The sequence below is a fragment of the Colobus angolensis genome, unplaced genomic scaffold (assembly GCF_000951035.1).
Source record: "Colobus angolensis palliatus isolate OR3802 unplaced genomic scaffold, Cang.pa_1.0 Scaffold20, whole genome shotgun sequence".
NCBI lineage: Eukaryota > Metazoa > Chordata > Mammalia > Primates > Cercopithecidae > Colobus > Colobus angolensis.
Window position 1 is genome coordinate 10,126,958 of NW_012115155.1, and position 26,005 is coordinate 10,152,962.

Sequence of the window (26,005 nt, forward strand, 5' to 3'; positions counted from 1 at the left end):
GACAAGGACTTTTCTTAATTGGATAAAATGGGGGCAAGAATCTTAACGTACTACACAGTGCTGTGGGCTTAGCCAATTAAAACTGAGAATGTAAAGTTCTGTGAAGGCAACCTCTGTGGTCCTCCTGATTCTCCGAGCTGTGGTCTCTTCCTGCTATGAAGTGTGTGTTGAACATAACACAGTGTTCCCTCACTCTCCTCCATCCACACTCCGAGTCACCCCCTCCAACTCTCCCCAACAGCATGCTGCCTACTGCGCTCCTGCTCCAACTTGGGAAGGATTAACTCTAAACTTCCAAATAGCCCCACATCTAATCATTCTCATCTCTTTCCTTTTCGTATCAACAACCTGAGGAACCACATATGGGTAGAGTGCTTTCTTCTTTTCAAATGGTGCAGAACTACATAACCGCTAAAGAATTCAATATATGACAGGATTTGGGAGAACACGGTGTGACAATAAAAACACTGTCAAAAAATTTAAGCAGAAACAATTCATCTCTTCAGGATGGTAGAAACATACATTTGCATTCAGTGAGCACAGGAACCACCTGCATTGGCAACAGATGGGCAAGGCCAGCCCTGCCACACAGGCACGACTGCCGGAGCCTGTTCGGGTGCCTTCACTGTCAGCTTCTGGGGTGAGGGGCTTACTTCCTCTGGCCAGCGGTGCTGCCTACTAAACAGATCTAAGAAAACGACCAAAGACAAAGTTCCTACCTGAATGACCATGCCCTTATTTTGCCCAGAGGTTCAAATGACCAGTCTATCAATGACTGACCAACAAAACTATTTACTGTAAAATGTGCACAAAGGTGGGAGAATATAATCTTTTATTCAGCTGAGCAGATATTTACCTTTGTTGGGGCCAGGTCCTTGTCCGGGGTTCAGAGGAGGAATGCGACCTTGTGTGCCCTGCTGCCCTAGGCCTGGTATCAGGGGTGGGGGGCCTGTGCTCTGTCCTTCCTGAAAATACGTTTTTAAAGTGAGGGTATGAAATCACAGGCTTGTGCCACATAAATAGCGACTGTATCATAATATGACAACATAAAAACACCCAGTAAATATTTAGCTAGTGAGATGACAGCAACACTGTCCTTAAATCAGGAGAAAGGAGATACTTCTCTTACTATAATAATTCTTTTAAAACACCTGTATTTTAAACCTGTTGACAACTTTTACTGAAAATTAGATCTTTACTTGTAATGCTAAAAAAGAACATTAATGGGATGTCAGAAATCCTAACACAGTAACACTAAATTAAACCAATTAAAATAACTGGTTTAAGTAACTGGTCTGGTTAAAGTGAAACAAGTCAGATTTCAGCATATAAGGAATAAGAGCACAAATTTTCATCAGGCAACTTCTGAGATCTGAAATGCACTACAAAGTATCAGATCTTCAGACTCATTCTACCAGTATTGCTATAGGTCAATTAAATTTCAGAATCATGCTTTCCATGTATAAAATCTTTTACTACATGGTACAATAAAAAATCTCATTGAATTGTCCCAGAAACTCAGGCCTGTCCTTGTGACTCTGACATGTTTCAGTTATAACAGAATAGCTAAAGTTCACATTTTTTTATCCTCCAAAATGAAAACTGTTAATTTACTACCAGAAAGTTAGGAAAATAGCTTATAATAAATATTATACACACATACAACTGAGCAGTAAATTAATAAAATATATAATACTTCAAGATTTAGGGCAATTTAGAATGGCAATCCTATATTTAATTCATCCTAACTTCTGAGAAGTGCTGAATAAAAATCTGGAAATAACTCAGATGCTATCAGATTCTCCATTGCTATGACACTTTTAGGTTCTGGAAGATCTACTTTAGAATAGTAGATAATTTGTTTTAGCTAGTTAGTTGAGTTCAGGGAACCCAATGGTCATCTTTACATTAGGGATTCCTGGTGGTATTTGAAAAACCAAAACAGATTGTGCTTTCTACATCCGTAGCATCTCCTTTCTCCAAGTGTCTCAGGGAGTCAATATTCGCTTACTCACTCACTTTTGGTCCAGTGTGGACCAAAAGTGAGTTTTCAGGGACACAACTCAGTTATTCATACCCAAATAATGCCTCCAGACTAAGAACTTGAGAAAAGCATAAAATGCACATAGCTGAGCAGTATTACATCTATTTATGCTCATGCAATTCTTTTTGTAATTGACTCCCCCAAGCAACCTGAACTTTCCTCACAGTATCTCTCAAGCACAAGCTCAGCGAATGAGCAATAAAAATTGGCTAACAAAAACAGAGTCTTCAAAAAAGGAGAATTTCTACAGAAATGCTCCTTCCTGCAAATACTGTTATATGTGAGTTGAAAACAACTTGAGCAGAGTTTCATCCAAAGGGTCACCATTTCCAGAATGCTTAGCTCAATTCTGGAATCACAGGTCTCTTTTATTTCTATTTACTGTAAAAACAGAGTGAGGTACAGAGTCTATAGTATACTCATGAGTTAAATATCCCATCCTATCTCTTCAAAGCAGAGTTGGTGACTCAGTGGCTGGCGGGCCCATGGAACACCAGGCTGCAATGTAAAGGGCCCGGAAAAGGAGGCATGACAGCCTCAGAGCCGACCACCATGTAAAACATGCTTCCTCCTCAGGGTCACAGCTCTCCTGGAGCCCTGGGACAATTATCAACTGTACTCAAATGAGAGTTGACCTTTTCTGGAAGAAACCCTATTACCAAAAAAAAGAAAAAAGGTGAGAAGTAAAAATGAATACTGAGATGTACTTAATGGGAGTATAACCTAACTCATCATTCTTATGATTTCCTTCTTCAGCCAGGAGGCTAGTATCTTAAGCTACTGCCACTACTTGATAAGTATTTATATCCTGCTGTGACCATTTTCCACAATACTCAGCAGTATCGCTTCTGTGCAGCATGTATTTTCCCAGTGTGTTAATGCCGGTAAGCTGGAAATGAATAATACCTGGTTGAAGGGGGCCCGGGGCCCATCACCTAGCAGAGGCGTTTTCTGCTGCTGGAATGGTATTGGGCCTTGAGATGGGTGTGGCCCTCTTGTTGGGTTCTGCTGTCCCTGAGGTCCGGGGGGTCCTTGCATGCCACCCTGGGGTGGAGGTCCTAAAGAGCCCTGGGGTGGCCCCTGCTGACTTTGTGAGCCTGGAGGCCCTCGCAATTCCTGGGGAGGTCCCAGCATTGATCCTTGGGGTGGAGGCCCCTGCATGCCTCGGATCTCCTGAGGACCTCTCATTTCCTGAGGGCCGTGTCCCAGTAGTCCACTTGGAGGGTGAGGTCCTCTCATCTCTTGAGGCGGGTGGCCCATCATCATCCCTTGGGGAGCAGGACCCTGGTTCTCCCGGGGGCCTGGAGGCCCCTGCATTCCTCTTGGATTCAATCCCATCAGAGGTCCCTGAGACACAGGACCTTGGATCCCTTGAGAGCCTGGCCCGCCTTGGATCCCATGAGGATGAGGAGGTCCTTGCATTCCTCTGGGACCAGGTGGTCCCTGCATACCTTGAGTACCCGGAGGCCCCTGTGGGCCCAAGTGACCCTGAGGGCCAGGTGGACCTTGGGGGCCTATGTGACCCTGTGGGCCAGGTGGACCCTGAGGACCCATATGACCTTGAGGACCAGAACTACCTTGTGGTCCAGGTGGCCCTTGAGGTCCCAGAGGGCCATGAGGTCCAGGATGCCTCTGCATTCCTTGGGGCCCATGCATGTCCTGAGGCCGTGGCAACCCCTGGGGCGGGCCCTGGGGTCCCTGTGGTCCCATGAATCCTTGTGGCCCCCCACCTCCCTGATGCAGTGGAGGACCTTGTGGTCCCATTTGTCCCTGGGGTCCAGGAGGCCTAAACTGTCCCTGTGGACCTGGAGGCCCCATTTGAGCCATGTTCATTGGCATCTGCTGAGATGGATGGGGCTGTTGAAAACCTTGAGGAATCTGAGACATTGGACCTTGTCCTGGAAAAGGCTGGGGTCCAAGGAGAGGGGTGCCAGATGAGGGAGGAGGCTGAATTTGCTCAACTTGTTTCTGTGCAAGTCTTTCAATTTTAAGTTGCTGGAAAGAAAGAAAGAAAAAAGCATGTTGAATAAATAGGCCAGAACCCTTGAAAATGACAATATTGCTGTCATGTATTCCATTAGGGGACTCTCAAAATAAACATAAAAACTGCTCAAACTCTTCATTCTCCAGTGGTAATTAGGGTCCACGCAACACTCAAGCACTGTAAGGAGTTTTAGGTTCTTTCTCATTCTTTTTAAGTCCTGGGACACAGCAGTAAGGATTTTTTTTTTCCGTCCCCTAAGCTGGAATGTAGTGGTGCGATCATAGTTCACTACAGCCTCACCCTCCTGGACTCAAGCGATCCTCCCACCTCGGCCTCCGGAGTAGCTGGGACTACAGGCACGTGCCACCGCACCCAGCTAATTATTATTATTATTTGTAGAGATAGGGTCTTGCTGTATTGCCCAGGCTGATCTCAAACTCCTGGGTTCAACTGATCCTCCTGCCTCGCCTCCCAAAGTGCTGGGATTACAGGCGTGAGCCACTGTGCCTGGCCTAGTCAGGATTATTTATGTCCATCTTGATCAGGGAAAGCCCAATAATTCACCACTTTCATCATTCCTGGTAGCTAACATAGATAGGAAAAATAAGAACAAGCTACCTGCTATATGAGCTGACAAAAAAGAAAAATTCTTTCATAAATAGGTGAATTCAAAGTAAAACTATGTTGGCTTTATCTTTTCAATTTAAAATGTATATTTAACTTAGATCTACTCATTGCCCCACTAATTCCTTTTTTGTTGTTGTTATTATTGTTTTTGAGGCAGAGTCTCACTTTGTGGCGCAGGCTGGAGTGCAGTGGTGAGATCTCAGCTCACTGCAACCTTTGCCTCTGGAGTTCAAGCGATTCTCCTACCTCAGCCTCCCATGTCACTGGGATTATAGGCATGCAACCACCATGCCCAGCTAATTTTTGTATTTTCAGTAGAGGTGGGGTTTCACCAGGTTGACCAGGCTGGTCTCGAACTCCTGATCTCAAGTGATCTGCCTGCCTCGACCTCCTAAAGTGCTGGGATTACAGGTGTGAGCCACCACGCCTGACCCTAATTGGGTTTTAAAAGTCCAAGATATGACTCAAGGAAGTCACTTTAAAAAAAAAAAAGTTACTCGGGCGTGGTGGTGCGTATATGTAGTCTCTGCCACTCAAGAGGCTTAATGTGGGAGGATCACTTGAGCCTGAGAAGCAGAGGTTGTAGTGAGCCATGATCGCACCACTGCATTCCAGCCTGGGTGACAGGGCATGACTCTGTCTCTAAAATAAAATAAAATAAAATAAATAAAACAAAATATATAAATAACACATTTTTAAAAATTTTATGAAACAGGATTCTTTTGGAAACTAGTCTTCTAGCATAGCAAGAGGAAATGGCGGTGTTTGTCAGACCATCGGAGAGTCCCTTCCCTTTTCCTTAAGAGCATATCAATAAAAATGTCACCACTACCCTCTTAGCTCATCTTCAATTCCCCCCTCAAGAGCTTCACACACCTCCAGAAGTTGTGGGTTAGTATACTGTAATGTAGCCATTTCTTGCTCAATTTCTGCTTGTGTTTTTTTCTTCTCTTCCAATTTAATGTCTTCTTTTCTGTCATTCAGCACCTCATTTGGAGCAGGAATTGGAACTTTATTTTGCATCCAAGCCTTGGGAAAGAAGAGAATACTAAAATATACCCTAAGTATGAAAATCACAATGATAGAATGAGAAAACCGCTCTACAATGTCATCTGCTCAATCTAACCTCCGAACCGTCTTTTTACCTTTTCTCCATGACTCAAGTACATGACTCATGCTAATTCTTACTGACATATTACTAGGTAGAAATTACTATGGTGATAAAAGCTGCAAGATACTGCATGTTATTAAGAATGCAAAGCTTGCCAGCCTCTTCACAGGGTACATGCCCTTTGTGTTGAGGGGACAATTAAAGCAGAAGACAGATAAACAATGGAGAAGAGAATCAACATACTCCCATACTCCCTCTGCTCCATGCTTCTTTCTTCTATTTCCTCTCATAGCATGGATGATAATAAGCAGGTGAGGACAGAACAGAGAAGACTGATAACAAACTCAATACAACTGCAAAGCAGTAGATGAGAACCATGTCTAAGAGTGCATGAACATGGGAAAAATGCTCCAGTACAGAAACACCTTCAACAGTGAGATAATCCAAGAGAAACGTCAAACTAACCAACAAAAATCTCTCTGCGTGGATGAGGTGGAATCACTTTTACTTACTTGCTGGAACTGAGCAGGAATGGGTTTGGCATAAGGAACTTTCTTCTGAGGTACTTTTTTCTGATCCTTTTGCATCACTTCCTCCATTCCCCAGTCTAAACCTGGAATTGTCATTTCAATTTCATTTGATTCATCTTTCCCTGTAATCGTAAAGAAAAGTGGTTTGCCTCTTAAATAAAAGAAATTGGCCACTTGATCAATGAACACATTATTGGAAGAACAGATTTTAAGTATTATGCCGTTTATATAATTTTTATCAACATTTCTCAACATAAATCATTTTGGTATTTCAATATATTTGTCAGGAAGATAAACAGGTCAAGAAAAAAATTTATAAAAATAAAATGTATCTGTGTAACTTCTCTTACCCATCTGTTCTTGTTCCATAGCTAATTTTAGTTGTTCTGGTATTCCCATTCCTGGAATTACTGCCAGGCTATTAGGTTCAAGGTCATCTATAAATAGTAATACACCATCGTCAATAGAGAATTTATAAAAGTAGTGACTGATAAAATTAATGCTTTATAAAAATGAATGTCATTGATGATTTATAAATAAATCTACTATAAAATTAAAATGCATTTTGTATAATCTTCCCAACATCTAACACTTCTATAACAGAATACCAGATTTCAAAGAAGGACAGATGTGCAAGAGTCTCACCATATTCTACTCCATCTTCAGACATTCCAGGTAAAAGGTTTAGATTATATCGATCTCGCATTTTATCACCTGGTCGGTTTCGAGTCCAGAATTTGCTGTAAAAATAATTAAGAGAAGAAGAGAAGCATGGTTTCAGTATTTTTCTGGGCACTTAACAGTACTAGGCAGACCCTTGGTAAACACAACAAATTTTTACGATTTGTTTCTTCTACAAATTTAAAATGTGAGGTCATACACTTTGGCTCACATCTGTAATCCCAGCACTTTGGGAGGTTGTGGCAGGAGGATTAAGTCCAGGAGTCTAAGACTAGCCTGGGCAATATAGCAAAACCCTGTCTCTACAAAATAAAAATCAAAAAGTTAGCTGGGTGTGGTGGCACACACCTGTAGTCTCAGCTACTCAGGAGGCTAAGGCAGGAAGATGGCTTGAGCCCAGGAGTTTGGGGCTGCAATGAGCTGTGTGATCTCACCACAGTACTCCAGTCTGGGTGACAGAATAAGGCTTTGTCTCTTAAAATAATAATAAAAATAAGAGTAAAATGTGGGGCCGGGCAAGGTGGCTCACGCCTGTAATCCCAACACCTTGGGAGGCTGAGGCAGAAGGATTGCTTAAGCCCAGGAGTTCGACATCAGCCTGGGCAACATGGTGAAACCCCATCTCTACAAAAAATGCAAAAATTAGCCAGGTGTGGTGGTGTGCGCCTATAGTCCCAGCTACTCAGGAGGCTGAGGTAGGAGGATCACCTGAGCCCAGGGAGGTTGAGGCTGCAGTGAGCTAAGACCGCACCACTGCATGCCAGCCTGGGCGGAGACCCTGTCTCAAAAAAAAAAAAAAAAAAATGGAACACTTTTAAGTTAGAAAGCAAAACAAAATTTGAATAGCCAAAACCATATTCAATACCCAATCTCTTTATTGCAATATAAGTATTTGTAAACCACTACAAAAATGTTCCCAAGAATAAGTTGGAATATAAATTAATATATCAACCAACCAATAAAAATAAACACATACAGTATTTATTTCCTGTTGCTCCATATAAAGCTTTGCTATTTCAATATAAAGCTTACCTAGTATGGTCATTGGAGCCTGAGCAGAGAATATGCCCAAGAGGATGCCAGGCCAGACTCCAGATCATCCCTTCGTGGGCCATCTCCATCCCACCCACTTCCTTCTCTACCCTGCAACAGCACCAAAGAGAGAAGACTTTTTCACAAAAGTTACCCAGCTCCTCCCTCCCCCTCAAAAAAGACATTTTCTGTTACCCTTAAAACGAAGCTACCAAAGCCTGGACTTGGACTCTGGTGAATTCCACATGTCTCAGGGGTACTGGCTTGTCATTGCCAAAGGATTTTTACCCTTTCATCCAAAGAGAACCAAAGAGCACTTCACAGGGGAAAGGCTGCAAGCATTTAGAAACTAGGAAATCTATTTTACTCCTCCTTAATGACTTCCGTATCCACAAACAGAGGTACATTTTCTATTCCAGGCTGGATTTAGAATTGAAAACTGCAAGCAGTCTCTGATATAGGATATATGAACACTCAAAAAAGTTACACAACTATCATGTCTGCACACATTCAGGTGCTCTCTTCACAAAATACACTTTTTCACATACTAAATCTTACATACCCAACATGCCAGAATAACAAAGAGCCATCAGAGCCTCCACTGGCAAACAGTCCTTCATGAACAGGATGCCAGGCCACAGCTGCAGAACACAGACAGGGGAGAAGACACGGCGGTCAGGATCTGAGAATGCCACAGGTGCCCTTGCCAAAGAGAAGCGTATCACAGCCACTGACCTGTGGCTTCTTTCTTATGACCTCGGAAGACTTGAAGCTCTTCTTTTAGGTTTCTGATATCAAAAAGTTTACAGAGATGATCACGTGATGCTGTGAGTAGCCAATTGCCATTAAGGTTTAATTTCACTTCCATTACTGTGTTTTTATGGGCATGACTAGAAACAAAGTATCAAAAAAAAAATTGTCAGAATTCAAAACAAGTATAAATGTAATGACCATTTTTGATGAAAAGCGAATGGATCAAGATGGCAAGAGGTTCGGCCTAGAAGCAATAAAGCCTATAACATTAAAGGATTACAGTTATAAACACACTTAAAAGAAACAGGTCAAGGATAGAAATAATATGCACTGCCCAGACACAGACAGCTCTCATCAACCAGTTAAAACAGCAGCAGAGGCTGGGTGTGGTGGCTCACGCCTGTAATCCCAGCACTTTGGGAGGCCGAGGCAGGTGGATCACCTGAGGTCAGTTCAAGACCAGCCTGGCCAACATGGTGAAACCCAGACTCTACTAAAAATACAAAAATTTGCCGGCCGTGATGATGCATGCCTATAGTCCTAGCTACTCAGGAGCTGAGGCAGGAGAATCGCTTGAACCCAGGAGGTAGAGGTTGCAGTGAGCCAAGACTGCACCAATGCACTCTAGTCTGGGTGACAGAGTGAGACTCTGTCTCAAAATAATAATAATAATAATAATAATAATAAAATAGCAGCAGAGCTTCCACTGAACAATAAAATTTATCTATGAAGCAGGGGAAGCACATGAGCACAGAAATTAATATTCAATAAAGATCATTACATTTCAAAAATTCCATAAAGTTTCTCTAATTAAGACAAAGCATAAAAATGGACTGGAAAGTTTGAAACTTAATTTGAACTAAGGACAATGCAACAACCCCTGGCCTGCACAATGGACATATCCAAGGGAAAATTCACAAGGCATTCCAGGTTGCCATGGCCATTGGGGTTGTACAACAAAGCAGCCTTGCTCCAACCAGTTCACTTTGAATATGGTCCTCTTCCCAATGGGAAAGACCAGGAAATGGATGCTTGGTCAAAAAAACGTTAACATATGCATGTAGCTGTGAATGTTCACAAATAACTGAAAGAGAAAAACTAGATTACATAGCTTACATAAGTAAGCACATCAGACCAAAAAATGAGAACTGGTTCAAAACCAGAGGAAAACCCTCTCGAAATAGATGATGTGAGATGGAGACGGCTGGGCCGTGTCTAGTAAGGGGCACACGCATCAACTCCTCACAGTGCCACAAGGTATTCTGATGACAGACAATAGGCTAGAATAGTAACCACCTCCCTCCTCATCCTCCTCCCCACTCCCGTATAACAACCAAATTAAACTTAGGTCTACATGGCAGGACAGAAACAAGCCTTACTTCATTAAGAGTTTAGAGATGAATCATAATTAATAAGAAGTCTATAGATCCAAGTCCATCTGTTGCCTAAATGACTTTTCCAGAAATACATAAGAGAAAACAAAGCTAAAAGTTAAAGGATACACTGCTTTGTTCCCCTTTGTTCAGAGGCCAAAGTGGGGCTCCTATCACTTACAGTGTTGCAAGACTCTGCCCAGTCTTGGGATCCCAGAACTTGATTGGCTGTTGACTATCTTTACTTCCTGAAACAACTAACCCTTTCGTTGGATGCCAGTCTACACATTTCACATCAGCACCATGCCCTGTCGGAAACAAGTTAGGATTAAAACCTAATTAGTTATATGCATGTAAAGCAATTTAAACCAAAGTAGAGAAACCTAGTAAATGTTTTGCTCTCAGTGCTCAACTTAAAACTTTTTTTGTGAAGACTCTTTGGCCTCTGTGTCTGGAAATTTTTCAGATACAGTATCCTCTCCTCCTATGTCAAGACACACAGGAGCCAGTCCTCTTCTCCTGGAGCCAAGTGCATCTTCCCACCTACTTGCCGGGAGGTCAGTCGAGGCTTTTGGAGGCTGACCTCTCAAGACCCCAGTATGGAAAGCTTTTGAAGCATCTCATGTTGTTCCCGATTACCCTGATTCCAGGGCACAATCCCTGTCACTCACTTCAGTTGTCCCACTTGGTGATAGTTCTTACAGATGAACTTGATTCAACCTGAATTTAGGACTTTGGGACCACCATTTAGTAATTTAGGACACCACTTTCTAGATGGAATGACAGAAAAAGCCAGCTTTCAGCTCCTGTTTACTGAAATGCAGGAGAAATACACTCTTTGCTTGATTCACACATGTTGTGACAGTTAGATGAGGTAATAATAACAGCTATCCTACTGTAGGCTTGCTATATTTTAGGAAGTGTAATGAGCACATATACGCATCACCTTTTAAAATCTTCACAAAATCCTGATGAAAGTATTAGCATTATCTCCATTTTACAAGTGCAGAAATAGAAGGGCTGGAGGGGTTAAATAACACATCCTAGATCCCAAAGTCAGTCAGCAAGAACAGGAGCGAGTCTCTGAGCCTGGTCCGTGGGATTCCAGGGATGGTTACTTCAGTAACCACCATGCTAGAGCATAAGCTCACTTCACAAGTGTAATAGATTAATTTACTAAAAGTCACAAACGTGAAAGTCACTTTGCAAATTTGAAAAAGATGGGTATGATTTTTGACGAACTGGATGCTGTACAAAGCCCCAAGAATATTTTACATAACGAATGACCTAAGAAGCAGGTGAGGAGTGAGGAAGAACATTCAGAGCTTCCTTCTCTGCCCTGGATCAAATCCAGCTTCTGTGAAGTTCTGAGGTGGAAACAAGGAAGGATACAGAAGAATAGAGACAAGGGGAAGTGAAATGGGAAAGAAGAAATGGGTTAGAGGCACCGAAAGTGATTTGTACCCGTTCATAAGGGGAGACATTTGGGTCTCAAATGGACATAGGTTTATCCCAACACAGTACCTCATACTGGCAAGCATGTAGGGAGGTAACAACAATCTGGAGAACAGTTTGGCTGTATGTATCAAAAGTATAAGAAAGTGCGTCTCCTACAACCCAATAATCTCATGCCTTAGATTTTTATCATTAGGAAATAATGGATGTGCAAAAGGATTTGTCTGCAAGGACATTGACTGATTCAATTTATTTTTAATAGAACACAAATATATTACAAAATAAATTGCAGTGTGGCATATGTACTTAAAGGAATGTGATGCACCTATTATAAACGACCCTATAGATGATTTAATGGCATGATTAAAATGTTCAAAATTTAAAAAAAAATACACCAGTGTATACCATCACTGTAAAAGGCCAACAGTCAATAACATGAGTGACTGTGTGAGCTTATCTAAATAAAAGAAAAAAGCCAAGAAGTCTAGACACCAAATTGTTAACAGAAATAATATTAAGCTGGAAGGTGGTATTGATTCTCTCTCCCCATGTTTATTCTATATTTTTATATTTTCTACAATGAACGTATTTTGTAACTGGGATCTGAGGATGGGAAAGGGGAAGAGAGGTTTTGCTGCTGCTTTGTCTTTTAAAAAGAAAAATAACTGAAGATGGAATAATTGAAATATAAATACACTTCAGTCTCCCTTGCCCCTTGTTTGCCTTAAGAAATGTTAATTAACGATTTGCCCCTGAAAAGGTATGGCCAGGGAATTTTAAAACTCTATGGGCTATTGTCACCCAAAAATAAGTATTATGTATAGCTATGTAACCATTAATCAAATTTGGGATTATAGGAAATGCCTGAGAAAGCAGTTTCAAATTACAATGCACTATACGAAAAGTTCATATTCTTAACAACCATCTCTATCTACCCTCATCTTCTCTGGGACACGTTTATTACATAAAGAACATATGTCTGTTTAGTTTTAAGATATATTTAAAGAAGCATATGTAAAAACAAAAAACTATGAACCCAAAAAGGAACCACAAAATAAATTTCAGCTGCTTTAATTTTGTTTTCTAATGTTCTCTAAAATTTATTAAAATTTAAGCAAGTGAGGAATCTCATTAATTTACCCATATCCATACACATCACAAATATAAATCAAACGGTCCTGATTCTTGGATATAATTTTATTCATCGCTGTTCTTAATAAAACAAACAATACTAGAAAGCCCATATACTTATGTGTAGTATTATTCTAAGCGAAGTCTGTGTAGTGACTCATTTCACCTATGAAGACTGTAAAGCGCGGACAGATTAAAGAACTTGCTTGGGACCACACTGATGATACGGGGCAGAGCAGAGATGTGGATGCAGGGAGGCCCCAGAGCCTCTGCTCTTAAGGACTATGTGATACTGCTTTCTTAGATATGAAAAGGTGAATGTAAGAGTTACAAGAGCAGAAAAAACAAAACTGTGTCACTTCCTATTTGCTTCTCTATACACAAAGACTCCGTGCAGAACGGTACCTAGCAGACAGTGAATTGGAACAGGGAGAGACTATTCATTTTTTTTTTTTTTTTTTTGAGACGGAGTCTCGCTCTGTCGCCCAGGCTGGAGCACAGTGGCTTGATCTCGGCTCACTGCAAGCTCCGCCTCCCAGGTTCAAGCGATTCTCCTGCCTCAGCCTCCCGAGTAGCTGCGACTACAGGCGCCCGCCACCACAGCCGGCTAATTTTTTGTATTTTTAGTAGAGATGGGGTTTCACCGTGTTAACCAGGACGGTCTCGATCCCCTGGCTTCGTGATCGACCCACCTCGGCTTCCCAAAGTGTTGGGATTACAGAGGTGAGCCACCGCGCCCAGCCAACTATTCATTTTTCAGCCTTTACATCATTTTACTTTTGAACTACGTTCACGTAGTATCTAATTTTTCAAAATTAAATACAAATAAATGAAATAAAGTTGCTTAAGAAAATATATGAAAAAAGTATGTGTAGCATGCTAACAGTTACAACTTAAAAACAGACGGATACACACCCACACGCCTTTGCTCAAAAATGCCTAGCACGTGTGTCTGAAACAATACAAAAGAATCTGGTAACATCAACTGGTTCCAAGAACTAGGTAGATTGGGACACAAGGGAAAAGAGATTTTTCACTACACACTGTTTTGTAATGTTTCAACTCTGAAACACATTAATGACCTATTGAGAAAATTCAACTGAAAAAAATTTACTAAACTTACTACATAACAGTGGATTACCTCTGGAAAGTGGGTGGGAAATCTTTATAAGCAGCATATATCATTAAAAGAATGTTTTAATGTAAAAGAGAAAAATAAATAGATTGCATATCAATTTTCTTCTATTCCAGCTTAATTTATTTATTTTTCTCTTTTACATTAAAACATTCTTCAGGAAGAAGTGACTGAATTTTCAGTGAAGTGAAAAAAAAATTTCAAATGATAAAATTCTACCCTCACATGTCAATGTTGGTATATTTAGATCCAGAGGAATAAGACCAGTAGAAATTCATCCTAATAAGTGGATTTAAAAAAACCTTTGATATGTAAAAGATGGCACTTGAAGTCTTATTAATAATAGCAAAAAAATGGAAACAAATTTTAGAAGTGGAATTATTAAACAAACTTTGCCACAGCCAAAAACTATTAAAACGAAGACTTTTGAGACAAAAAAAGTTCATGAAATAATGTGAACTAAAAAGCAAGCAGAACAACACACATACAAACTATACATATAAATACACATTTTTATAATCATCCTAACATATGTATATCCATTTTGTACATTTTATACTTGTACATTTTGGTATGGTTACCAAAATGCAGATACGGATAGGTAGAAAATGAAAATCACATTGAGAATAATGGAAACAAAGATGAACTTCTATCCACATTTCCTCTAGTATAATATTGTGGTTTTAAGAATAAACAACATGGATTATATTTTGTGTGTGAACTCTGATTTTTTGTTTTTTATTTGTTTAGATATGTTTTTAATATGAAGGAAAAAAAAAACACCACTGAATGCAAGTTACTTTGCTAGGTAATATTTTCCCATCAAATTAACAAAAATTGATCAGGCACAGTGGTGCATGCCTGTAATCCCAGCACTTTGGGAGGCTGAGGTGGGTGGATTGCTTGAGTCCAGGAGTTTGAGACCAGCCTGGGAAACATAGTGAAACCCCATTTTTACAAAAAATACAAAAATTAGCTGAGCATGGTGATGCATGCCTGTAGTCCCAGTTGCTCAGAAGGCAAAGGTGGAAGATCGCCTGAGCCCAGGGAGGCAGAGGTTGCAGTGAGCCAAGATCACGCCACTGCACTCCAGCCTGGGCAACAGAGCAAGACCCTGCCTCAAAAAAAAGAAAAAAGAAAAAAGAAAAGAAAAGAAAAGCAAAAATTAAAGTTGGTGGCACTCAATGTTAACAAGAGACAGGAACTGGTTGGGAAGTAAATTAGGACAACTTTTGGGTGAGACCATATGGCCATATCTATCACAATCTTAAAGGCATATAACCATTGATTCTATCAATCCACTACTAGGAATTTACCCTGTCACTGCAAAAGCACACTAAGATTTATGTACAAAGATATTTACTGCACCTTGTTTGAATTGACAAAACTGGAAATAACCTAAACATGAATCAATGAGAATTTAAGAAAATTAAGGTAAAGACATATAATTGAATACAATCCAGCTCATAAAACTGAGGCAGAAATAAGGACCTTTTTGGGGGTTTTGGAAATGTTCTATATCTAGATTATAATGTGTCAAATTTTATAGGACTGTAGACCTACAAAGGGTAAATGTTACCTTATTTAAATTATACCTCAGGGCCAGGCATGGTGGCTTACACCTATAATCCCAGTACTTTGGGAGGCTGAAGCTGGAGAATTCCTTGAGCCCAGGAGGTAGAGACCAGCCTGGGCAACATAGTGAGACCCTGTCTCTACAACAAAAACTTAAAAATTAGCCAACTATGGTGGTGCATACCCATGCTCCCAGCTTCTCAGGAGGCTGATGTGGGAGGACTGCTTGAGCCTGGGAGGTCAAGGCTGCAGTGAGTTGTGATTTTGCCATCACATTCCAGCCTGGGTGAGGGAGATCTTGTCTCAAAAATAAAACAAAATACATATAAACAAGATACAACACACACACACACACACACACCCACACACCCACCCAATAAGCCTTTTAAAAAATATAAGTGGAAAACCAAGATTTAACATGGTTCTATTTGTATAAAATAATACTTAAGCTAGTAACAGTTTTTTAGGAAGAAGAAATGGTATGGGAACAAGAGTGGCATTTACTCTTCTATACTCTGTAACTTTTTTTTTTTTTTTTTTTGGAGACAGGGTCACGCTCTATTGCTGGGTCTAGAGTGGAGTGGGAAGTTGAGCACAGGAGGCAGAGGCTGCAGTGAGCTGATTGCAGCCTCCATCTCCTGGGCTCAAACAATCCTCTTACCTCAGCCTCCCCAGTAGTTGGGACTACAGGCATGCACTATCACATCCGGCTAATTTTTTTATTTTTTGTAGAGATGGAGTCTCCCTGTGTTGCACAGGCTGGTTAAACACTTCTTAACATGTGCATTTATTACTTTATTTAATGGCAACTACTTCTGGTGTCCCTCTAGTCAAAACTCAAGTGAATGACTGATACCAATTAGTGTTTTCATTTGCCAACAGAACTAACCAGTGCCTGTGGTCCCAGGAAGATGAGGCTCAGATACTCAGAAGGGATGCAGCTTCTCACTCATAGCTCTCAGACGTGGTCTGGGTGCATTAAGTTTCAGGATATTGTGGGCTTTGTGAAGAAGCAAACCGCACATAAAAACTTAATCTTATCTAAATTATTATTTCATAGAAAACTGATTAAGTACCAAACACATGGTTTATTAATTTCAAACATTAAGCCTAAAGAATGCCTCTACACTAAATCTGATCATTTCATTTCTGAGGTACAGAATTTCAGGATACCATTATTCTAGGCTCTTTGTGATTCCCCAAATGTGAAAATTCCAAGAATGTAGTGTTTGTAATACTGAATTAATACAGACTTATTGGAAAATTCACCCAGGTAACAAGAGTTTTTGTAGCCTAGTGACTAGACGTTATAGTACTAAAAACATCTCCCTAAAAGCTAAAGATTTTAGTAGTGAAAATTTCTTGCTGATGAAAGACCAAGCATTTTTTCAAGTTAAACTTCTCAGAATCAAGTCCCTAACAACAACAAAAAAAGGAAGACAAAATTCTGAACAGCACCAAATCTGCTCCAGACACTGCAAAGTCCACCGCAAACACAAAGTGTGGCCCTGCAGGGGACTGACAGGAGTCTATAGGTAGACTGTGGTGGACATGCAGAATCCTCAGTAGGATGGCAGAGCTTAAAGAAGCCAGTGATAAAGGGATGAAAGATTCAGCAGTAAGACTTGGAGGTACAATTGCAAAATTCTAAAATTAAGACATTCCAGTTGTAGAGCACTATGTGAAGAAAAAGACTATTATAAATCTGTGTGGAATTCCCTCTGAACACAAATACTAAAGAATTTACACTGCACTGTCCCATATGGCACCTATTAGCCACATGTGGCTGTTTAAATTTGTTTTAGAGTTACAATTTTAGTTTCTCAGTCATATTAGTGACATTTCAAGTGCCCAATAGTCACGTGTGACTGGTGGCTAGAGTATCAGAGAGGAGAGATATAGAATACTTCCGTCATCACAAAAAAATAAAATAAAAAAACCTATTGGACAGTAACTGGCCTTAAAGAAAGCATCCCTTTAAATTTCCACAATCTTATTTTTATTTATCTCAGTTGTACAATGAACAGCAACAACAAAAAACTATCTTTCAGTGCCATCAGAGCTTGAGAAGACCTGCAAAACTATCCAGCCCTCTAACTCTGCAGATGAGAACACGGAAGCCTGAAAGGGTTAAGGCAGTGGTGGGAGGGGGCCCGGACTTTCTTCCTCCTCATCCAATCCTGTCTTCACCTCACTAAATATAACATCCAGATTAAGTGGATAGTCCCTTTTGTTCCAATTACAAATCAACTTTCACTTTCTCAACTGTAACTGAAGAGCTTTTACATGACAACTTCTGTACTCCTTTCCACCTCTCAGAACTCTACAATAAAACAATTTAGGGATAAATACATAATTCTTTTGACTAATAAGTAAACACATTGATTCTGAAGACCAGAGTCTTGTTCAGAATGAAGGAAGGTGACAACCACAACCTAACTCCACCAAAAGATATTCCAAATTAATCATACTGAGTTATTTTTGGATAGGAAGCACTGAGAACAGTGAGTTTGCATCATTTCTTAGTTAGCTATCCAGCTAAACATTCCCTCAGGGTCCTAGCTAAATGACCAGGACAGAATTAGCATCTCCTGGAGGCAGGTGACGCTGTTTTGTAGATTAACCTGTGTCTAATATGCCAGAAATGTTCCACTTACTACTTTGTAATAATTATTTGCAGAAAGCGACCATTAATAGCAATAAAATGCACAGCAAACAGGAAGTAAATGATTTCACTTATTCTACTCGTTCTTTCACATAATCATTTATGTACTCTTCCACTTCCACTCATTCATTAATTCAAAATAAAATGTGCATGATGCCAACATTTATTGAGTTCCTATTATTGGTGCTCAACCTCTCAAATATGTGGTCACCAAACAAAACGAGGCCTGAATATTGGGGAGTATTTGTAGGGTTACATAGTGCTAGAATAATAGCTTTTTAAGAAAGTTAATACTTAGAATAAAAGTCTTCTGGGTCAAGATAGAAAAGAACCTTAAAAAACACGAGTGCACTTTTAAAGACCTTTCTCCACAAAATAAAAACAGAAAACTCTGTTTAAAATATGCTATGTAACCATGCTCGATATGGCAAGGTGCAGAATGCAAACAAGGTAATTTTCCTAATGAAAAAATGCTTAATGTGTTAAAAAGGAGATTCCAGAAATAAAATGCAGAGACTCCTTTTAATAAACCTTAAAATTCTAAGAATAACATGATAAATGGATTAGGCATTAGATATCTGGTGAACATTAGCTATTTGGTGAACAGACATTTAGACTTGCTTTGTAGATGGTGAAGCCTTCTTGTTCATTATTCCCTATCCCAGAACCGTAAAGTGTAGTGCAGTGAAGGCTAGAACCAGTAAGGGCAGAAGGTCTGCTTTTTGACGATTCCCTTAAAGGAGGAGGTTCCCTGGCTTCTGTGAAACGGGATGTAAACTCTATGCCCTGTGCATTTTTCTCAGGCCCTCACCCCTCCTCCACCTGATCACCCCTCCTCCACCTCATCAGATCCTAAGGAACCTGTTACCCCAAGCAGCTAAATAACCCTGTCTTGAGACAGTCCATAGGATCCCAAAGCTCGGTGAACAGTCTGAAAACCAATACATAATAAGTTTTATTTGAAGGTCAGAAATGGTGTCCATGTTCCCATTTTATTTTTCCTGGATCAGGCCATTTTATGAACAAATCTTAAGAAAATTTCTTTTATACAAAACTTACAAAAAGCACCAAGGTTTTCTAATACAGGAAGAAAAAAGGCAAACAAAGAATTCAAGTACCATCTTGTACAATATTAACAGAACTGTTACTCAAGAAAATGTGTTAAACATTAACAGCAAACTCAGGCTACTTCTAGCCACAAGAACATAAAATGTAACATCAGTTTAAGACAAAGGGTATATGAGTATCCATGGTCCATAGCCAGACACTCCAGTTGGACAGAGGATTTCTTAAAAAATTAAGAAGCATAAGTAATCTGTGCTCTGGTCAAGGAATATGCAATTTATTAGCATTTTACCTTCCTTTAATGCAAAATGATTTCACCACAACCCAACAGTCAACATCAACTTGGAGTGATTACTATTAGCCATCTTTGTTGTCCAATCTAGAAAGTTACACCAGTGAAAAACTATAGAACTAAATGGAAAGTTAATTCTGGAAAGGGGGTCTGCCTAGGCAGGGCAGTGTTTTCACAATGTTATGTTCCAAGAAACAACAGTGCATAGAATCATGGGTGAAGGGGTTCGGCAGTCAAATAAGTTGAGCAATGCTAAATTTTAAAATGGGTAAGTTTCTTTCCCAGTCTGAGAGCCTTCAGTCCTTTCAATATGTACATTATTACAAATCTGTGGGAGAATTTGGTCACGAATCTTCTTTTCTCAGAGTACTTCCAAGTCCGCCAGAAGGCTGATTTTGGAAATGTGAAACACCAGCTTACTACATTTGTCTGGCAATGATGAACCTAAATTCAGCAGAGTGGACACCTCTGTGGGAGGACGAGGAGACTGGGGAAGGGGCTTTTAACCTTTAATCTGTAATGTGTATTTCTTTATTGACAATTCAGAAACGAGTGTGACAAATAAGGATTTGATCAGAACTGAGTGGTAGCACAGAAGTGTTTTTCAAGTTATAAAAAATTTTGAAATGTATAGTGTCAAGAGCAATCAATACACAAACATAAAAAACAGCAAGCTCAAATAGATAAAAAGAGAGATGCACCATAAATCTGACAGTCTATTTAAGTCACACATTTACTTTGCATATGCAGGTAAAATCTTTCTATTGATTTGTACCAACTTGTATTTACATGGAAGACCAACAAAGGCTGACCTAAAAGAAACTCTCAAGTAGGTTAGAAATTGAAATTAGGCATACAACTCATAAGATCAGTGCCATGTAACTAAATTCTTAAGTACTTCTGGCATCAAAGTGAGCAAATTCTTATGACTATATGGTAAAATATCTAATTTTTGAGTCAAATAAAAACCTATACAGGTATAAGTTTTGCTGAAACTTACATATCAGGCTGCTGTTAAACTCTTTTACAATAACGTGGGGAAGGATATAAACAGGAAAGCGCACAATTTCCATTTGAGTCAAGTTTAAAGGCTGTATTTAGAAAAATCCTGAGAATTATGAAATGGAGAAAAACAGGTAATTGATAACAATTTGAAAAGGTACAATATTTTTCCAAAACACTGCCTGACGGTGTATAAAATGTGTGTCAATCTTCTATATTCTTCAGTTATAATAACCATAAAGAAGCAATTTTGCAGTGTGTGTTGTGCTAACCAGCAAATTCTCCTTTGTGGACATTTCTTTAAATTTACATTTTTTAAAGGCTACTTTGCAGAGTATTCATCAAAGATGTTTAAAGGACTGTAGTAACCAAATATTTTTCAACCTCATTTCTGTTGTATTTGTTCAATTCTTTGATGTTAACACCAATATCATAGAGAACATCAGCCATTTGTCTGAGACGGGAGATACCAGTGTCCCACACAAGCAGAAAACAGCAGCAAAGTCCACTGTAAGAAAGTGTACTCTGGGGTGTGCGTGTACATATGTGTGTGTGTGTTTGTTTAGGCACATGTAATTCAACAGTCACAGGTTCTCTAGTAAACATTTCTGCAGATATTCATAATTCAGTAACAATATATACAGTTAAGAAAAGCAGCATATAGTCATCACTTGAAAAACCAGAAAAGTGCAAAAAGAAAAAGAAAAGACATTCAAAAGATTGATGAGAGTCTGGCAATATCAAGACTACCAGAAAGGCCAGTACCTACACTACATTAATAATAGAGGTATTAGTGCCCGCAGACAACCCAGGTCAAGAATAAAGAGAAGCCATGACTGAAGTCCCTAGTAAGGAAGAAAATGCAGAACCAAGAAGGAAAACAAAAGACGTTTTAAATGATTCTTCTGGAGCACTTCCATGGTAAGCAGTCCTTTTGAAAGCAAGGTAAAGAGGAGAACAATTTCATTTTCAGTTGGCCAGGTTAAGGATACACTTCTTTTTAATTGAGAGTTTAGAAACATAAAAGCAACAAATAATCCATGTCAAAGTAGAAAAATAGTTAACCTATAGCCATCCACAGCATCAACTGTACTTTTAATCTGTGTTTTGCCAGAATCTTCTTGGGTATATTCACAGAAGTTGCTAAATGTGGCTCCCTAAACTTTGTCCACCGACTGCTGTTCACCTCTTGGGAGAAAGTGGCAGTGATGAAAACATCTGTCTATCAAAACAAGAAGAGTACATGAACTCTTAAACACTGTGGAGGCAGGTATCTATCACATGAGCCCTGGCAGATTGCATAATTTCTAGCTATGACTATGATTTTTTTCTATTAATGAGTAATCTGAGATAACACATGCTCCAACTAGATCTTAACAAACATCTCCATTTCTGTTTCCAAGAAAAATGTAGCCTGAGAAAACTTCAGCTGGGAGCTGATTATTGATTTCCACCATATTAAAAACATATTCCCATAAAATATCCATTTAGTCCATACTGATACAAGCAAATAACTGAATAAATAAGTAAGTGGAGAAGAGTCAAGTCTCCCATGCCTAAGAAATCCATATAACCTACACAGTTAGTCCACCTGAAAAGAGGTGAGGTGTAACGCTCCACTCCTTAAGTGTGGGCTATATATTAATCTTATGACTTCACTCCAAAGAGTACAGTATGAAAAGTAGGAAACAAGAGTAGCTGTTGTTGAAGAAACTTGACAAACTCTACCTCAAGCAAATGATCAAGGTTAACATTAAGTCATATTGATAGTATACACCCATGAGATGGTATGATGAAACTGGCACTTTACCTGTGTGATCTTCCTCTCAAAAACCGATAATCTCCGGTCTAATCATGAGAAAAATAATAGATAAATGCCAACTGAGGGACATTCTCCAATATACCATACAACTTCTCATCAACACACTAGCTGCAAGAAGAGGGTGGGGCTACTCAGGGCACACTGCCTATGGGTTAGTCCTGCTCACAAGCAGTCACTCTGTAAATAATTTTCCTGATTAAAATGAAGAGGAGGAGGAGAATGGAACAAAATCTTGAAAGTGCTGAAATAGAGGGAAAAGTTTTGAATCTAGCATTCAATATCCAACCAGTCCCATTATAAATGTAAACATGAAATAAAAGACACCCAAGAACCTTAAAAATTTTTGCCCACAGACCTCAGAAAAACTATCTTACCATTCCAGAGATGTGAAAATCAAGGAATGCTTATTAGGAAAACCCAAACCAGTTCAAATTAACCTTAACATATTATAAACAAGTATCTCCTTGTGAAGGTGTTTAAAATCTGCCATGTTCTTGTTCTTTATTGAATGAATGAGGAAATGATGAGAGATCAAAAAATAGACCTATATACACATTGTTTAAAATCCAAAAATAAGCTCTTCAGGAAAATAGATTAATGGTTTATTCCACCTTCAACTCTGAACCAGGACCAAGAGTAAATCACGAAAATTTTCATTTCCACTTACAGTCTACTATAATCTCCCCCTACGCCCCATAAGAAGAGAATAACCAAGAGATGAAAGTAGCTTTGTCCAATAAAAGCAGAAGTACAGTGTCAAATCAGTTACATTTGGAATCAAGAAAAATAGGTTCAGTGCTCATATGCTACATAATGACTAATAGTAAAAAAATTCCAATAAACTGGATGTGTTTAAACCTCAGATGTCACTTACTAGTTATGTCCTTATGTAATCTACTTAACCCTTGCTAAGCCTTAATATTTACATGTACAAAATGGAGATTATTACCCAATTATTGGGTTGTTTCAGGAATTAAATACATGAAGCACTTAGCATCATGCCTAGCATATATTCTTAACACTCAATGAATAAAAACTTCCATTGTGATCCAATCTCTGCCCTAAAAAAGTTCACCATGGGGACAGCTATTTCCATATAGACTTAGTTATCCAGCAAGAGCGGTTACTACCATGAATAGAGTATGGGAAAGCAGAAAATGGCTCGATGTGAGAGCGTGCCCCCAAAGTGCAACTTTTGTATGACTGCTAAATTTCAGTTTTCAAATGACTCCAGAATATATAACACTGAATTCTGATTATGAACATTCACCCCAAGTAATACACTTCATGTAATGCCATTTACCTCTCAGAACTAGAAAATCCAAAATAAGAGACCACCATTACATTCACTATGTTGATTATGTTTTTTTTTAAGAAAGACAGATACTAAGAAAAACTTAGCATTTAAGTCCTGAGTACTTAAGAAAGGTAATACTTTTAATGTAACTATTGATTCCACTAGACTACAATGCCACCTCCAACACTGAGAAGATGATACCAATCACTTCTCCTTTTTACTTGTGGTGTGAATGTCTGATGGTTCCCTCTACATTTTCTCTGCTGTTAAAGAACATTAATTTATTTCTAGGAGGACAAAAAATCTACAGGAAAAATGCTGGGCCGGCAGTGTTGGCACACACCTATAATCCCAGCACTTTGGGAGGGATTTGTATTTCTCTACACACACACACAAAAATTAGCTGGGTGTCATGGTGCTCAGGGGCACATGGGCAGGGGCTTAGGTGGGCTTGAGCCCAGGAGGTCAAGGCTGCAGTGAGCTGAGATCAAACCACCGCACTTCCAGCCTGGGTGAGAGAGACCCTGTCTCTAAAAAAGAAAAGAACTGGGTTCAACACAATCTTTCAATTATTTTAATTGATTACTCATCTCTAAATCCCCCAATGCCACGGATTACCTTAAGCTTCAAGTATACAATTAAAATTTATGAAAGACTTCTTAAGACAGGGAAAAATGATCGAAGTTGGGAGAATATCAGGAGAGAGGTAAGGAAGATTATTTCAAGGTCACTAATGTGAAAAGGGAATCATGCTTTGGAATAAAATCTTGATTTAATACTAAGTAAAATGAAATATGCAAGCCTCTTCCTAAATTACTTTCAAAGGTTTGCAGAGGATGAATTTACTTCCCAAGACTGATATACGTTGGCCACAAATTTTAGGAAATTTTGAAAAAACTTCAACCAAAACGTGGCCAGTCTCTAAAAACAGATGGGCCCTATCTATGAACAAACCAGAGTGGAGAAAAATGAAACCCAAAATACACAGACGACTGTAGCTGTCAGTGACAAAGGTTGTGGCAAAGGCTCAGTGACAAAGGCTGTGATGAAGTAATGAAGGTAATTATAGGGAGACTTGTCCAGGTTTTACCTCCTAACTTCCTGTTTCTGTAGAACAGACAAAGCAAGTTACACAAAGCACATCTGTTACACAAAGCACATTTGTTACACAAAGCACATTTCACTCTGGGAAGAAACCCTAGAGCAGGATTTGAGACTGAAAAGTAAAGCGGCACAAAGTGTGCGGAAATGCCACAGACGACGCTGAAAATGGAAAGAAGTGGAGGGTAAAGAGACCATGGGAGAGGAGGAGAAAAAGACAAAAGAGAAGGGAAGGAGGAGAGAAAGACAGCAGTTCCACTTAGGAGTGGAACCAACTTAAGCACTCCACTTCAGAGTACAGCCCACAACCTACTTACTTGATAACACGTGGCAGTGGCCTGTGCTTCTCCACTCACTTCATTAAACACACACAAACATGCATGTGTGTACACATGTACAAGCACACACACAGAAACACGAATCCACAGTGAGATCTTCCATCCAAGAGGACCCCTGTAGGTAAGCGAACCTAACTGCAAAAAATGCAAGACAACTACTTATACTAACCAATACAAACCACCGTTCAAATCTCTGGACAACCAAGGGTCACTGGGCATTTGAGAAAAAGCAAGTACCAGGAAAGAGAAAAATACAGATTACATGACTTTAGGGAAAACAAACAGGGACAACAGATCAAACCAGACATCCACACAAACACCCCAATTACTATGTTAAAGGTTTTAAGGGGCATCTTCCTTAAAGACAAACCAACTACAAAATAGGCCTCTTTGAAAAATGAAAAGATCAGAGAACCACCAGAAATTCTTGAAAAGTAAACATGCAGTTGATAAAAATAAAATTTTCGGGCTGGGCACAGTGGTTCACATGGGTAATCCCAGCACTTTGGGAGGCGGAGGCAGGTGGATCACCCGAAGTCAGGAGTTTGAGATCGGCCTGGTCAACATAATGAAACTCTCTATTAAAAATACAAAAAGTTAGCCGGGTGTGGTGGTTGGTGTCTGTAATCCCAGCTACTCCAGAGGCTGAGACAGGAGAAACACATGAACTCGGGAGGCAGAGGTTGCAGTGAGCCTAGATCGTGCCATCACACTCCAGCCTGGGCAACAAGAGCAAAACTCCGTCTCAAAAAACAAAAATAAGGCCGGGCGCGGTGACTCACGCCTGTAATTTCAGCACTTTGGGAGGCTGAGGTGGGCGGATCACGAGGTCAGGAGATTGAGACCATCTGGCTAACACGGTGAAACCCCGTCTCTACTGAAAACACAAAAAATTCCCCGGGCGTCGTGGCGGGCGCCTGTAGTCCCAGCTACTCCGGAGGCTGAGGCAGGAGAATGGCGTGAACCCGGGAGAGGGAGCTTGCAGTGAGCTG

At 39.8% G+C, this 26,005-nt stretch overlaps 1 protein-coding gene across 3 annotated transcripts in view; it reads right to left on the reverse strand.

The window, feature by feature from the left end:
• The window catches only part of WDR33 (WD repeat domain 33), a 110,072-nt gene that overhangs the window by 12,025 nt on the left and 72,042 nt on the right, over positions 1 to 26,005 (reverse strand). For 2 of the 3 annotated variants that reach the window (XM_011941684.1, XM_011941685.1), the window contains exons 8-17: positions 10,317 to 10,443; positions 8,745 to 8,899; positions 8,572 to 8,650; positions 8,010 to 8,120; positions 6,942 to 7,036; positions 6,647 to 6,733; positions 6,279 to 6,418; positions 5,532 to 5,684; positions 2,951 to 4,039; positions 857 to 965 (exon numbers count right to left, since the gene is read on the reverse strand). In XM_011941684.1, the coding sequence (XP_011797074.1) occupies positions 857 to 965; positions 2,951 to 4,039; positions 5,532 to 5,684; positions 6,279 to 6,418; positions 6,647 to 6,733; positions 6,942 to 7,036; positions 8,010 to 8,120; positions 8,572 to 8,650; positions 8,745 to 8,899; positions 10,317 to 10,443 (2,145 nt within the window). Of the gene's footprint in view, positions 1 to 856; positions 966 to 2,950; positions 4,040 to 5,531; positions 5,685 to 6,278; positions 6,419 to 6,646; positions 6,734 to 6,941; positions 7,037 to 8,009; positions 8,121 to 8,571; positions 8,651 to 8,744; positions 8,900 to 10,316; positions 10,444 to 19,045; positions 21,674 to 26,005 lie in introns of those variants that run through there. The other variant, XM_011941687.1, reaches the window with a different exon arrangement.